The 12,727-nt window shown below is 57.2% G+C and overlaps 2 protein-coding genes across 2 annotated transcripts; both read right to left on the bottom strand.

The window, feature by feature from the left end:
* Nucleotides 1–2,418: 2,418 nt before the first annotated feature.
* On the bottom strand, nt 2,419–6,551 carry LOC137843951 (pepsin B-like). The gene is made up of 9 exons (XM_068659777.1): nt 5,874–6,551; nt 5,419–5,572; nt 4,933–5,050; nt 4,369–4,487; nt 3,850–4,049; nt 3,581–3,703; nt 3,280–3,424; nt 2,883–2,981; nt 2,419–2,703 (listed from the first exon to the last, which is right to left on the bottom strand). The coding sequence occupies exons 1-9, from the start codon at nt 6,056–6,058 to the stop codon at nt 2,536–2,538; spliced, it is 1,311 nt and encodes a 436-aa protein (XP_068515878.1). The 5' UTR covers nt 6,059–6,551; the 3' UTR covers nt 2,419–2,535.
* A 1,870-nt stretch (nt 6,552–8,421) lies between these two features.
* On the bottom strand, nt 8,422–12,507 carry LOC137843952 (gastricsin-like). Its single transcript, XM_068659778.1, has 9 exons — nt 12,243–12,507; nt 11,595–11,748; nt 10,904–11,021; nt 10,586–10,704; nt 10,082–10,281; nt 9,703–9,822; nt 9,273–9,420; nt 8,932–9,030; nt 8,422–8,748 (listed from the first exon to the last, which is right to left on the bottom strand). The coding sequence occupies exons 1-9, from the start codon at nt 12,296–12,298 to the stop codon at nt 8,593–8,595; spliced, it is 1,170 nt and encodes a 389-aa protein (XP_068515879.1). The 5' UTR covers nt 12,299–12,507; the 3' UTR covers nt 8,422–8,592.
* Between the last annotated feature and the right edge of the window lie 220 nt (nt 12,508–12,727).

The raw sequence follows: 12,727 nt of genomic DNA, 5'->3' as shown, positions 1-12,727 counted from the left end.
AGCACCCAGGGCAGCTACAGCACAGCAAGGCCTTGGTGACAGCTCATCAAAAATCATCGGCGAGGCCAGGAGCCGTACCCTGAGTCCGTGGCACTCAGACCTGCCCCATAACCATCAAACTCAGCTTCGTCCAAGGGAAAGCAGATTGGGGTAGGGACGGGCTTGCTTCCTGCCCTCGTTTTCCAGCATCACCCAGCACGCATGGCACGGATGGGAGCAGAGCCGCCAGGCTGCCAGAGCACGGAGCAGGCAGCGGTCCCAAAACACCAGAGCTGGGGGAAGGAAGCTAGAAAGGAAGGAAGGAAGGAAAAAAAAAAAAAAAAAAAAAAAAAAAAAGAAGAAAGGAAACTTTCACACTTACATCCAGGTAGTTCATCAGCCATGGCACGTTGGAGCTGGTATTTCCTGCCCAGCTCCGCTTGGAGGTGCTCCGGGGCCCCCTCCGGCACCCCGCTCGCTCCCATACAGATCCACCCTTCCTCGGGGGGGTGCTGCAGGGCACGGGGATGGCCGTCCCCATCCCTGTAGGCTCGCCTCACCTTCCCTTCCCCGGGCTGCAGGCAGAGCAGGGCCAGCAGCAGCCTCCACCACGTCCCCAATGCGCCCAGCCGGTGCCGGCGCTTCCCACGCACTTCTCGCCACGGTTTGCCACCTTACTCGGGCGCCTGGGTGCTACCAGGCCGGCCAGTTTGGTACGGAAATCAAATACAGGACAGCCGATAAGAAGCACGATTCTGTTGTTTTCCAGAGGCTAAGGTATTTTCTCTTTCCACTAGCTCAGTCTTTCCAGGAAACAAAGGCGATGTGTGCCTTCGTATCACATGGAAATTCCCGACACTGCCGACCTTCCTTCAACCTCTCCACGCAGCCAAAATTTAGTGAAGCGGTGCCACAGCCTGCAATATTTCTCCTGTGCAAGCCCCCGGCATGTTTTACATCCTACAGCTGGCACCAAGCAGTAGGGGTGGGTTTCGGCACCATTCTGAGCCTCCTGGGCAGCAGCGCGTGGCCCCAAAACATCTCCCTTCCCTGGCATTTGTCCTTTCTGCCCCTTCTGCCCCTCGGTGCCCTATAACCCTGCCAATGCCCCCTGAGGAAAGCAAGAGTGGAGCTAGAAATCGCTCAGCAGAGCAGCCCTGGAAGGCATTTTACCCACCCAGCTCCAACCACTCAACCAGCCCCAAAAGACCAAAGATTATCCCCAGCAGCTCGTTAGCCGTTACCCCAAGGATGCTCAGGTGTGTTAGGGACGATGGGTCCCCACAATGACTGTCCCCATGTCCCCAGCAGCCTCATCTGCACGGGCAGTGGTGCAGATTTTGTATCCTTCTTTTTGGGACGAGCCCTAAGCCTTTTAGGGCCAGCACACGGGGCTGTGCTGCCGGAGCAGCTGCGGCTCCCCGAGCCCTCCACGCTTTGTTGCGCGGCGCAGAAATGCCCTTCCCTGCGATCTGCTCCTGCCTCATCTCCATATCGCTGCGCTCAGCCTGTGTCAATATTTTGACACAAAGCACGGAGGAGTTTGTGTCCTTTCTCTGCTGAGATGACAGAGCTATTAATATATCTGATAACGAGCCCCGGTGATAAAGAGCTTCTAAGAAACAAGTCTGGATCCCAGGAAAGCGGTGTTACCCGAGCCTCCGGCTGCTCTCCTCTTGCTGCAGAAGACGCTGCCGGCTCCCAGGTGCCAAGACCGGCTCCTTCTTGCCCCAGCCCACGCCTCCCAGCGCTCTGGCTGTTGCCTTACCTGATCAAACAGGATTTAGGGTCATTTGGACAGCATGGCTAACCTCAGCTGGGCTCGTATCCCACTCTGACCTCACCACGGGTGTTTTCTAAGCCATATCCAGAGGCACAGGAGGTTGCTCACTCCCCACACAAGACCCTGGGGAGGTTTTCGATGCCCAGAGCAAGAGGCACGGAGGTGGGGAGCGCCTGGCCCTGCTGCTGGGGCTCGGCTCTTTGGTCCCCAGTTGCTCACACGCGCACACAGCTGCACCAGTACGGAGCAGAGCTGGCTTTGGGGAACCCCTCGGGGAACCCCTCTCCCTGGGGCTGTGTTTGCTGTTTGACACCAACACCACCTGTGTTTGAGACCCCCCAGCTGAGCTGCAAAACCTCACGGAGAGGCTGGGCACCCTTGCACCCAGGCGCTCGGCAGCACGGCCTCCAAGCAGGAGCTCAGGAATTCCCTACGGATAAAGGCTGAGACTGTCCCAGCAGCTGCTGGGGGCAGGCAGCACGCTGGAAGCGCTGGGTTTGAACAGGGACAGCTCTCCTGCTGCTCTCCCCGTGCTGACTTTGCAGAAAGCTGCCCAGCAGCGTGGCACGGCGCTTTGCTTGCTGTCGGAGACACACGAGCCCTCGGCTGGTGCCCAGCAAACGCAGCGCAGAGGCACTTGCAGGTGCTGTGGTTTATTGGCAACGGGAGACAGAGAACAACCTCACACAGAAACCTTGGAGAGGCAGAGGGCACGAAAGGGGTCAAAAAGCCCCGTAGGGACCCCACAGCACTCCAGCAAGGCTCGCTGGATTTCACTGCCTCCTCCTCTCCGCCGATGGGGCGAAGCCGACGCGGTTTTTCGCCATGTCGAAGACGGTGTAATACTCCTTTAGGAAGACGTCACCCAAAATCCAGAGCGGCTGCCCGTACTGGGAGCCCAGGTAGGTGGCCTCGATGCCAAGGGTGCAGTAACCATTGCTCTGCAAAGGGGGAATAACGGGGAGTCAGGGCCTAGGAAAGCACCAGCACCCTGCAGCGGGGTGGGGTCTGCTCGTACAGGGAGGGAGAGCATCGCCGTCCCCCCCCCCCCAAAAAAAAAACAACACCAGGTCCTTTCCCTTCGGGACCCAGCAGGGTGAGGCTGCTGGCTGATACGTACGTTGAGGACGTAGGCAGAGGGGCGCAGCGGGAGCGCCGTGCCGTTGATGACGAAGGTGATGGTGGGCAAGCTGTGGATCTGGCTGCATTCAACGGCGTACTGGGGAGAGAGGGTGGCAGGGAGCTCAGGGTGACGGGGAGCTCAGGGTGATGGGGAGCTCAGGGTGATGGGGAGCTTGGGGTGATGGGGAGCTCAGGGTGATGGAGAGCTTAGGGCTGGAGCAGCACCGACCACAAGAGGTGCGCAGAGCCCTGGCCGTGCACCAGGCTGCCTCCAGCACAGTGCTCTGCAGACACCGTGGTTTTTTTTTGCAGGATCTGTTCAAACCCAGAGCTTCTGGCTTCCTCACAACCGTCCCCTGCTCTGTGCCTGCCTCCAAAGCCAGCCCTGCACTTACCCCGTAGCTGGTCTCCTGGGCGCCCACGGCCTGCAGGAATCTGTTCAGGTACTGCTGGGGCACCGTGAGCAGGAACGTCCCCGTGTCCACGATGGCCTGGCAGCCCCGGCTGCACCAGCCCGTGGGCGACCCTCCGATGGCAAACCTGGGGGGAGAAAAGGAAGAAAGAAGTCGCTTTAAACACCCACGGGCAGCACAGCCCGTCCCGGCTGGGTCTGAAAGCCTGGGAGCATCCAAGATGCAAAACTCAAGGCTGGGTTTCCCAAGCGGGTGATGCCCGGCGGGGACGAACGCAACTCACTCGTTAATCGCCACCTGCCAGTACAGCTTCTGGGTCACCGGCGCCCACACGATCTCCCCGGTGTACAGCCTCTTGTCCACTCCCCCGAGGATGAGCTCCCCCCCGTAGTTGTAGGTGGGGTGGCTGTGAAAACAGCGGGGTTAGGGCGGCACAAGGAGATCCAGAAAGCCGCGATGCGCACGGATCAGAGGGATAAATTCCTGAGGGAGCAGCGTGGGGGCAATCGGAGGGACACACGCACACACGTGGGACCTGCAGGAGGGTTTTACCGGGAGAAGTAGAAGCTGAAGATGGGCTGGGTGAGCTGGTTCTGCTGCAGCATGCCCTGCAGCACGGTGGGCGTCCCTCCCACGGCCAGCGAGGGGTAAGCCATGCCCATGATCCCGTCGAACTGGGCATAGTAAAAGGGCTCGGAGGGCTCGTTCTTGCTCAGCCCGAACTCCTGGTGTTTGACCTTGATGTTCTGGATCTGGAGGGGAATGGGGTGCCACGTCAGCCGTGGTGGTGCAAAGCCAAAGAGTGCAAGCCCGGAGAGCACACGGCAAGCTCACAGCTGGTGGAAATAGCACCGGGCACCTGGAAAAACCACTAGGAATCATGCTAAAAAAAAAAAAAGATAGAACCCCAGCTGGGTAACTAAAGGGCTCAATAACCCCTTTATGCTGCTCCTACCCATCTCAGGACCTGGTTTGTGCAAATCTTGTCTACAGGAGACACGAGACCTGCCCGAAAGCCACCCCCCAGGCTCTTTCCATCAGGGAACTCAGCCGGAGCAGGGCTGTGCCCACCTTCAGCGTGTCGTAGCCCAGCTGCACTGTCAGCGAGCCGCTGCCGTAGCTCAGGGTGTAGGTCCGGCCGTTGTTGATGAAGGTGGAGGAGGCTCTGGGGTCGAACGTGGCGTGATTTTCTGTGTGAGAGAGGAGGTGAGGGAGCTCCTGGGGATGCCACCGCCCGATATCACACCGGGGGGGCACAGGATGATGCCCAGGGAGGGAGCAGGGCGGGCTGGGGATCTGCCCTGCGGCTGTTTCTAAGGCAGGAGTTTTGCATCCCTGCTTTGTCTGCATCCCCTCGAGGGAATGACCATAACCCTGTCAGGTTCCCAGTGTGAGCTCATCCACGGAGAGCCAAGCACCAGCGCTGTGATTTCAGCACCCTGAGGACACCCACAGAGATTTGGACACCGTCATTAGCCAGCCACATAAAGGAACAGGCTCCGTGTCCTCAGAAAGCCCCAGAAAGGCACCGGGGATGCTTTTGGGGCAGCCGTGATTTTTCCCGTGTGCCGGGACTGTGCTGTGCTCCGTGGGGGGGCTTTGTGCAAGGCAAGCATCGCCCCTGCTGGTACTCACTGCAAGCCGCCGTCTGGCACAGGGTGGAGGGCACCCAGAGGTTGGAGGAGCCGGTGTCAAAGAGCACCAGGAAGCTCTGCGGGGGGGTCCCGAGGCTGATCTCCCCGAAGAAGGAAGACTGCGGATGAGAGGCACGATGTCCCCACGGCCCCGGGACAGGTTTTCACCTCCCAGCCCCGTGTTGGGACCCAACACTTGTCAGGGATGCTGGAAAACCCAGGCTCAGCCTTACAGCAGCACGGTAGGAGGGAGGGACTGAACGCCCACCCTGCTTTTGCTCCCAGATAAAGTGACATGAAATATTTCTTTTGGTGCAGAGAGAAAAGCGGAGATTTTCGGGCTGCTGACTCGGCTGGGAGAAAACTTGTCTAAAATCTCACGTAGAAGCTTAAAAAGGAGCGAGACAAAGAAATCTCACGGCCCTGGAGGCCCTCGGGCAGACAGCTTGCTCCGACAGCTGGAAGCGAAGGGGGAACCTGTACTCACATCCAGATGGCTGGCCATGGGCTCGTGCACGAGGTAGCTCCGACCGAAGTGGTATCTCCTGGCTGGGTCATGCTTCATTTTCTTCAGGTAGTCCTTCAGCACGCCCGCCTCCCTCATCAACTCCCGTGCGGACTTGTATTTCCTCAGCTGGATCCTGCACAGAGGGAGAAATTAAAAAATAAATTAAAAAGCAGGAAATCAGGAGGCTGGGCATTTTCAGGTGATGCCTCCTCCAGGAGCCGTGAGCCCTCTGCTCGGCTGCTGGGTGCTTCTCCAGGGTCCCCTCCTAGCCAGGGGCGCATCCTGGGCTGGTGCTGGTGCAGGACGATGGCTTACGGCGAGGCACGAGGCCAGATGTGCACGAAAACACCTTATCCTCGGGTAGCACAGCACACGGGGGCTACAAACCCAGCCGGGCTCTGCTTGCTGAGCTCTTCCCGCTCCCCCAGACCCACCTCACCACCCCCTCCGAGAGCTGGAGGCACAGCACGGCCAGGACGAGCCACTTCATGGTGCGGGCACCCCCGGCTCCGCGCATCCCCTCCGCAGGCTGCAGCAGCTGGGTGAGCCACCCGGGCTCCCCGGCTTTATAACAGCCAGCAGTGACCCCCCCCCTTATCTGCTGACCTCTGTTTTCCATTAGCAGAACCCGTAACCCCGGCTTGAAGGGTTTCTTTGTATTTGGGGCCACGAGGAGCTGGGGAATTTTGTGTCCTTAGCGAGGCGCCCAGATGAGAACAGAGCGACTCGCGCCTTCAGTGGCCACATCAAAGCATCGCCAGCGGTTAAGGGGCCACTTCTTATCGCAGCGGGGAGAGGAGTTATCAAAAAGTCAGCACGCTGGAGCCGTTTTCTCTCAAACCTGTTCCACCTTGCCCAAAACAAAGGCGCTCACAGCTCGCAGCGCGGGGAGGAACCTCGGGGCTCTTTTGCCTCCCTTTCAGCCACCCCGGCAGACCCGGCTCTGCCACGAGGAGCTTCTGGCGTGGAGGAGCAGCGGGTGCTGGAGCCGAGGCTTTTCCAGAGCTGGTCGCAGACCTGTGCTGCTCTGCTGCCCACCCAGGGGCTCGGTGAGCCCACCAGGTTCCTTCTCCTGCCCCCTCCTAGGTGGCCTCAGCGCCCTTCTGCCTCCTGCTCCGTCCTTCTCCGCTCCTTCAGCAGCTTCAGAGTCCTCCACTGCCCAAGTCCAGCCGGTTTCCATCCACTTTCACACTGGTTAGGACAAAAATCACTTAAAAAATTATATAGATATATATATAAGGAACAATGGATGGGCTTCATCCTGGGTTGAAAAGCAGGTGCTGTGCTACCTGCCTCGGGGACAGCTAACACCCTGCGGAGGGAGAGCTCCGGGGCATGAAGATGCAGCTTCACACGTGGGGTCCTCACCCCGGCACTGAAGGTCAGGAAATTGCTGGTTTGCTTTTTTTTTTTTAATTGTTATTTTTTTTTCCTGTGAAAAAAGAGACCCGCAAACACGGATCTCCCAAACGGCCAACAACCAGAGCAAATGGACCGAAGCGTTTGGGGTTTTCACCTAAATATTTTCTAGCAGCGGGAAAGCTGAGAAGTTTTGGATAAAGCCGCACCTATGGGACTTCCTACAGGAGCACGGGTGGCGGTACGTGACCGGGTGACACCGGAATGTCACCCCAGGGCAGTCGGTCCCCATGGGGGCAGCTGAACCCTGCGTCTTTTTGTGACTCTGCCCAGAAGCATGCGGGCAGCTGCTGAGCACGATGCTTTACCCCATTAAAGCATCCTGGGGGATAACCAGGTGGGGAATCCCGCAGCTACATAACCACTCTCCGTGACATCCAGCATCCCCCCCTGCTAAAAAAAAAACAATTTGTGTTGAGCAGGTTCCATCTGAACACAACTCACATCCTCGCCCTGCCCCTGTGCCATCCTGCAGACTCGCCTGCAGCACCAGGACCCCTCCAGGAGCCACAGCAGGGCCTGGCCAAGACAAACCCAGCCTGGAGGGGATGACCCCACAGCTCAGCACCCCGTGCCCCCCCAGGACCCTGCGCCGAGCAGCCCGGCTCCTCGCTGCCCTCCGTTATCTGCCGCGGCGCTCATCCTGTGTCGGTGCTGTGCACGTATTTCACTCTCCCGGGAGCACAGGGAAGCGCGTGTCCTTTGCTGGATATTGAGACTGTAGTAAAGCAATTATCTTGTTTGCCAGCAGGATTGATAGAAAGATCAACTTATTAAGATTGGATAAAAGGCAAATTCTGGCTGAAAGCAAAGATCGGTTATCAAAACGTCAATATACCGAGTGTTATCTGCAGGTCCCCACGGGGACTCGGGCTTGCCACCAGACAAAGGAATAAGGTGCCCTCTACAGCACGCACAAACATTCTGCTTTTGGCACTTTTTGACCCCAAAAGTGTTAGATGGGGTTTGTTTGCTGAGGGATTTAGGCAAATCAGGGGGTTGCAGCTTCTGACATCGGTGGCCGTGTGTCCTTGCACGGGGCAGCTCTCACCTGCACTGCTGGGCACGGGGCATCTCCTCTCAGCAGGATCTGACCACGTCCCTCTTCTCACTTCTGGTTTCCTTTCCAAAAGCGCAGGTGTAACATCCCAGCTCAGCCACGAGCCCTGCCAGCTCCTTGCAGAGCAGACAGCAGAAATCCACAGCCCTGACAGTGCAAGAACAGCAAGAGAGGAGCCATCAGCAGGTGTCCTGGCCACCCCAAGCATTTCAAGCCTGAGATGTTCGTTTGCCTAACGCCTGGCCGCTTCCTAAGATTCTTGTAGCTAAATAACAAGGGCCCTCGTGCCCTTGTGCTTGGTTTAACGTGGAGTCTGCCTGCAGCAGTTGGTTGTTTTCATCTGCTCTCATTGAATATGAGAGTTCATATTCATATTCTCATATTCTCATATGAATATGAGAATATTCTCAGGCTCGTTTGTACCAAGAACAGGAAAATACACATTATGAGAAAAAAAAAATAAAAAATAATAAAAAAGAAAAGCACACGTGCTTTATCTTACTTTTACGGACTTTTATTTCTTTGTAGTGCCCTTTGGAAAGAAAGCAATTTCCAACAGAGACGTCTAAGGGGGTTTTGCAGGGAAGGAGATGCTCCAGCACATGGAGGCGCGAGGAGCTGGGACGTGGGGCCAGGGCGAGCAGCAACGGGGTCAGCGGTGGCCCCGGGGCCGCTCACACAGCAGTGGCGAAGCCCACTTGGTTGTTGCCCATGTCGTAGATGGAGTAGTAGGACCTCAGGAAGACGTCGCCGAGAATCCACAGCGGCTGCCCGTTCTGGGAGGGCAGGTAGGTGGACTCGATCCCGACGGTGCAGTAGCCGCTGTTGCTCTGGTGGGAGGAAAGATCCGTGCTGGAAAACGCCAGCTCCGAGCTCTCCCTACCCACGGGGGTCTCTCAGCAAGGCTGTGACCACCGTGCCCCCCTCCAGCCCCCTGCTCTGCCTCATCCCTTGGGGCTCAGAGCCCACCGGGAGCAGCACTGGGGTTTAGGATGGGGTTTAGGATGCTGTACCTGGAGCATGTAGGCGGAGGGAGGCAGGGGGAAGCTGGTGCCGCTGATGACAAAGGTGAGGGTGGGCATGCTCCCGATGTTGCTGCAGCTCGCCACGTACTAGGGAAAGAGAAAACCAGGGCTGGTTTGTAGCCGGGGGGCTCCGTGCATCTGCTGGGACACGGCTGACAGGCACAAGCTGCTACCCCCAAACCCAGGAAGGCAGATTTTATCAGATCCATCATTTCCTCCACCAAAATTAGAGGTAAAACGGGATTTCCGATGCCCCTCCAACCCAACTGCCTGCTTGTGCCAGATGCACCCAACTTATCCAGCCCTCCTGTTGCCCAGCCTGCTCTCACCTGGCCATCGCCGTCAGCCTGAGCCCCGATGTACTGCATCAGCTGGGTGAAGACCTGAGTGGGGACGGTGAGGAGCGAGGTTCCCGTGTCGACGATTCCCTGGCAGCCCTGGCTACACCACCCGCTGCTCTGCCCACCGATGGAGAAGCTGCGGGAGGAGAAGGCAAAGTGCTCGTGAAATGCGCCCTGACCTGCTGCAGGATGGACACAGGACAGGAGCACGAGAAATGATTGAATTCTGCCTCCACAACCTGCACCATTAAAGGATGTTTTTCTCTGGTTACACATAAGCAGAGTGAAGATGAGACCCCAGAGCCCCAAAACGCCCAAAAGCTGAAATCTTCGAAGCCACCAGCGATGGCAGAAAGGTTCCCCTGGTGGCTGCAGATCTAAGAGAAGCAAGAGGAAGCTGGAGAAAGCAGCATCTTACTCTTCGATCCCGATCTGCCAGTAGCCGGCCTGGGTGACGGGGGTCCAGGTGATCTGCCCCGTGTACAGGTTGGGGTCGACGCCTCCGAAGACGAGCTCTCCGCCCTGGCTGCCCTCCTGCCTGCGGGAGGAAGGCACAGGGACACATTCGGGTGTTTGCAGCCATCGGTGGCCACCTTCTGCTAGCCTGGTGCGTGCCAGCAAGAGGAACAGGGAGGGGAAAAGGTTGAACAGGGAGGAGAGCAGGAACAAAGCGCGGATTTCCAGCCCCCCCTGAAGGTTTCATGAGATTTGCAACAACAAAAATAAAGGGAATATTCCTGGAGGGCACGAAGGCTGCACAAAATGGAAGGAAAAAAGGGGAAGGGGTGCATCCTTACCCGCTCAGGTAGAAGCTGAAGACGGGGGAATCCAGCAGGCTTTGCTGCAGCATGCCCTGCATCACCGTGGTGGCACCGCCGGCAGAAAGGGAAGGGAAGGCCAGCCCCAGGATGCCATCGAACGGGGCGTACACAAAGTTGGTGCCAGGCTCGGTCTCACTCAGGCCGAACTCCTGGTTGGTGATGGACAGGCCTTGGATCTAGGGGGGGAGAGAAAAGGGGCAGAGCTCACCTGAGAGCACAGCCCAGGGCAGCGGGACCCCAGGAGGCAGCAGGACACTGGGCTACGCAGCGGGGCGGCGAGCCAAAAGCAGTACAAATACCATGTGTTACGCACAATAAGAGACTGTTAGAGCCAAGCCATAAATTTTCCCCTTTTTGCTCCCGAGGGAAAACCCCAGAAGCAATCAACCTGCTTTTTTTCCGGGTCCGCACTCTCATCCCAAGGGCGCACGGGGAACTGGGGCGCCCCTCGTTCCCCCCCCCCGCCGCGGTGTCACTCACTGTGACCGTGTCGTAGCCGAAGATGCCGGTGAGGCTGCCCGTCCCGTACTGCAGGGAGAAGTACTCGTCCTGGGTTGAAAACGTGGAGGACTCGTTGGGGTTGAACAGGTTGTGGTTGGCTGGATTGGGAGAGCAAAGCAGAAGGGTGACGGCTCCAGCCAGGGGCTGCTTTTGATAAAACAAGCAGTAAGGCAAGCCCTAAATACAACAGTGGCCAAAAGAAGCATCCCCCTGACTTGGCTAGGACCTCTGAAGTCTAGGATCCAAAGGGATCGCCCACCCTCAGCCTTATTTTTTTACCACCCAGGAGCTACTCACTGCAGGCCTGGCTCTGGCACAGGGTGGAGGGCACCCAGAGGTTGGAGGAGCCGGTGTCGAAGAGCACCAGGAAGTTCTGGGGAGGGGTCCCGATGCTGATCTCCCCGTAGTAGGACATCTGGAGGAAAGGGGACACTCCTTGCATCCCATCCTCAGCCAACAAACAGCACCATGAGGTGCGCTTGATAAAACTCAGCCCCGCTGGCATTTTGGGACAGGGGTTTCCAGCACCGCTCCATGGGGCTGGAGGGTCTGCCAGGGTCAGTGCTCTGCTCCCCTGACCATTGACACCGCCTCGCTCCCAGCAAGGGGGGGTTAAAACAGCCGCGCACATTTAGCCCGGAGCACAGCATCGCTCTTGGCTCGGGCTCTCCCCCCAAGCACAGCTCCCGGTGGCACAGAGGCGGTGGCAGCAGCTGTGTTTGGGAGCTGCTCAGGGCGCACGGAGCCTTCTCTCAGTGCCCCACGAGCTGCTCTGGGTGTGTTTCCAAAACAGAAATCAGCACACAGCTGAGCAGCTCCATGCGCACTAACAGAAATGTTTCCTCCTTCCCTACACAGCCACAAGAGCAGCTGCCGAAATAAATATTGAGCTTCAAGGTCCTACGAGGAACTTCCCAAACGTCTCTTTTCTCATTTCGGTTTTCCCGTCTCTCCTCTCCCTTAATTTAAGCAATGAGTGGATGCTCACCTCCATGCTGTTGGACAGGGGCTCGTAGATGCTGGAGAAGCTGCTGAAGAACTTGTAGGCAGGGTCGTGGTAGCGGTGCTGCTGCAGGTACTCGTGGAGCACCCCCTTCTCCTTCATGGCTTCCCGTATGGACTTGCCTTTCTTCAGAGGAATCCTGCACGCAAGGAGCAAAATCACCAGGTCAGTGTGGGGCAAAACAAGCCTCCACCTCTCCAGCTCCTTCAATTTTATTCCTCTATCCATCTTTTCTGCCTCCATCCCCTGCCTGCCCCATCTCCCACGGGCAGATTTGCTCTGATCAGCACATCCCTGGAGGGAGGTGACCCAGTCCTGGCCACGGGAAGAGTCCTGGCCTTTGGATCCTGATCCCTTCAACTAATGAAAAATGAGTTTGCCATCAGGCCTGCCTTGGCCATGACTTCTTGGGATACAGCGAGCTGCACTGTGAAATACAATTTACGATTATTTTTTAATGTGAAAGCCAACCCAATATGACCATGGTCTAAGGAGTTCTCCACAATACTAAGCGCTGGCCCCAGATAAAACCTAAGACCCCCAACAGATTTCCCACCGCCGCCCTTCCTGACTTTGCCCCCATCCTATTACGACCCTGATCCTGAACCACGACCGAGTTTCCTCTGCGCTCACCTCAGCAGCCCCTCGGAGAGGTGCAGGCACACCAGGGCAAGGAGCAGCCACTTCATGGTGATCTTCCCCTTGCTGGCAGCTTCCGAGGAGACCTTTGAAGCCCCACAGCACACCCTTATATACCCCCAAACGCTCGCTATCTCCCTGCATCAGGGTCCCACGCATGCCTGAGGTTTATCAGCGCACCCAAAATATTTGCATGAGACTTTCCCATAGCGCTAAGGAATATTTTGAAAACTCTGAAGTCAAACACCAGTGGCTACTGCCATTGTACCTACAAGCTATTTTTTGAAAAACAATGGTGAAAAAAAAGAAAAAAAAGCCGATAAGAACAACTTCTTGGGAATAATCCAAACCTGCAAGAGTCCAGTTCGCGGCTACTCAACTCCTTTTGGATTCGATAGGGCTATCAAAGACTTCCTTGAAAGAGAAATGAAAAAGGGTTTCCAGGAAGAGGCTGGAAAGATTAACATGGGTTATCAGCA

The sequence above is a fragment of the Anas acuta genome, chromosome 24 (genome assembly GCF_963932015.1).
Source record: "Anas acuta chromosome 24, bAnaAcu1.1, whole genome shotgun sequence".
In the NCBI taxonomy this organism is placed as follows: Eukaryota; Metazoa; Chordata; class Aves; order Anseriformes; family Anatidae; genus Anas; species Anas acuta.
The sequence above is the reverse complement of the archived record's forward strand: the minus strand, read 5'-3'. Positions and strand labels throughout refer to the sequence as shown.

Excerpts from the sequence above, each read along its gene's own strand:
- LOC137843951 (XM_068659777.1), bottom strand. The coding sequence starts at position 6,058 with ATGGAAAACAGAGGTCAGCAGATAAGGGGGGGGGTCACTGCTGGCTGT. Across the intron at positions 4,488-4,932 it reads GTGCCAGACGGCGGCTTGCA|AAAATCACGCCACGTTCGAC; the intron begins GTGAGTACCAGC and ends TCTCTCACACAG. Across the intron at positions 3,425-3,580 it reads TGGCAGGTGGCGATTAACGA|GTTTGCCATCGGAGGGTCGC; the intron begins GTGAGTTGCGTT and ends TTCTCCCCCCAG.
- LOC137843952 (XM_068659778.1), bottom strand. The coding sequence starts at position 12,298 with ATGAAGTGGCTGCTCCTTGCCCTGGTGTGCCTGCACCTCTCCGAGGGG. Across the intron at positions 11,022-11,594 it reads CCCTGTCCAACAGCATGGAG|ATGTCCTACTACGGGGAGAT; the intron begins GTGAGCATCCAC and ends CCTTTCCTCCAG. Across the intron at positions 10,282-10,585 it reads TCGGCTACGACACGGTCACA|ATCCAAGGCCTGTCCATCAC; the intron begins GTGAGTGACACC and ends CTCCCCCCCTAG.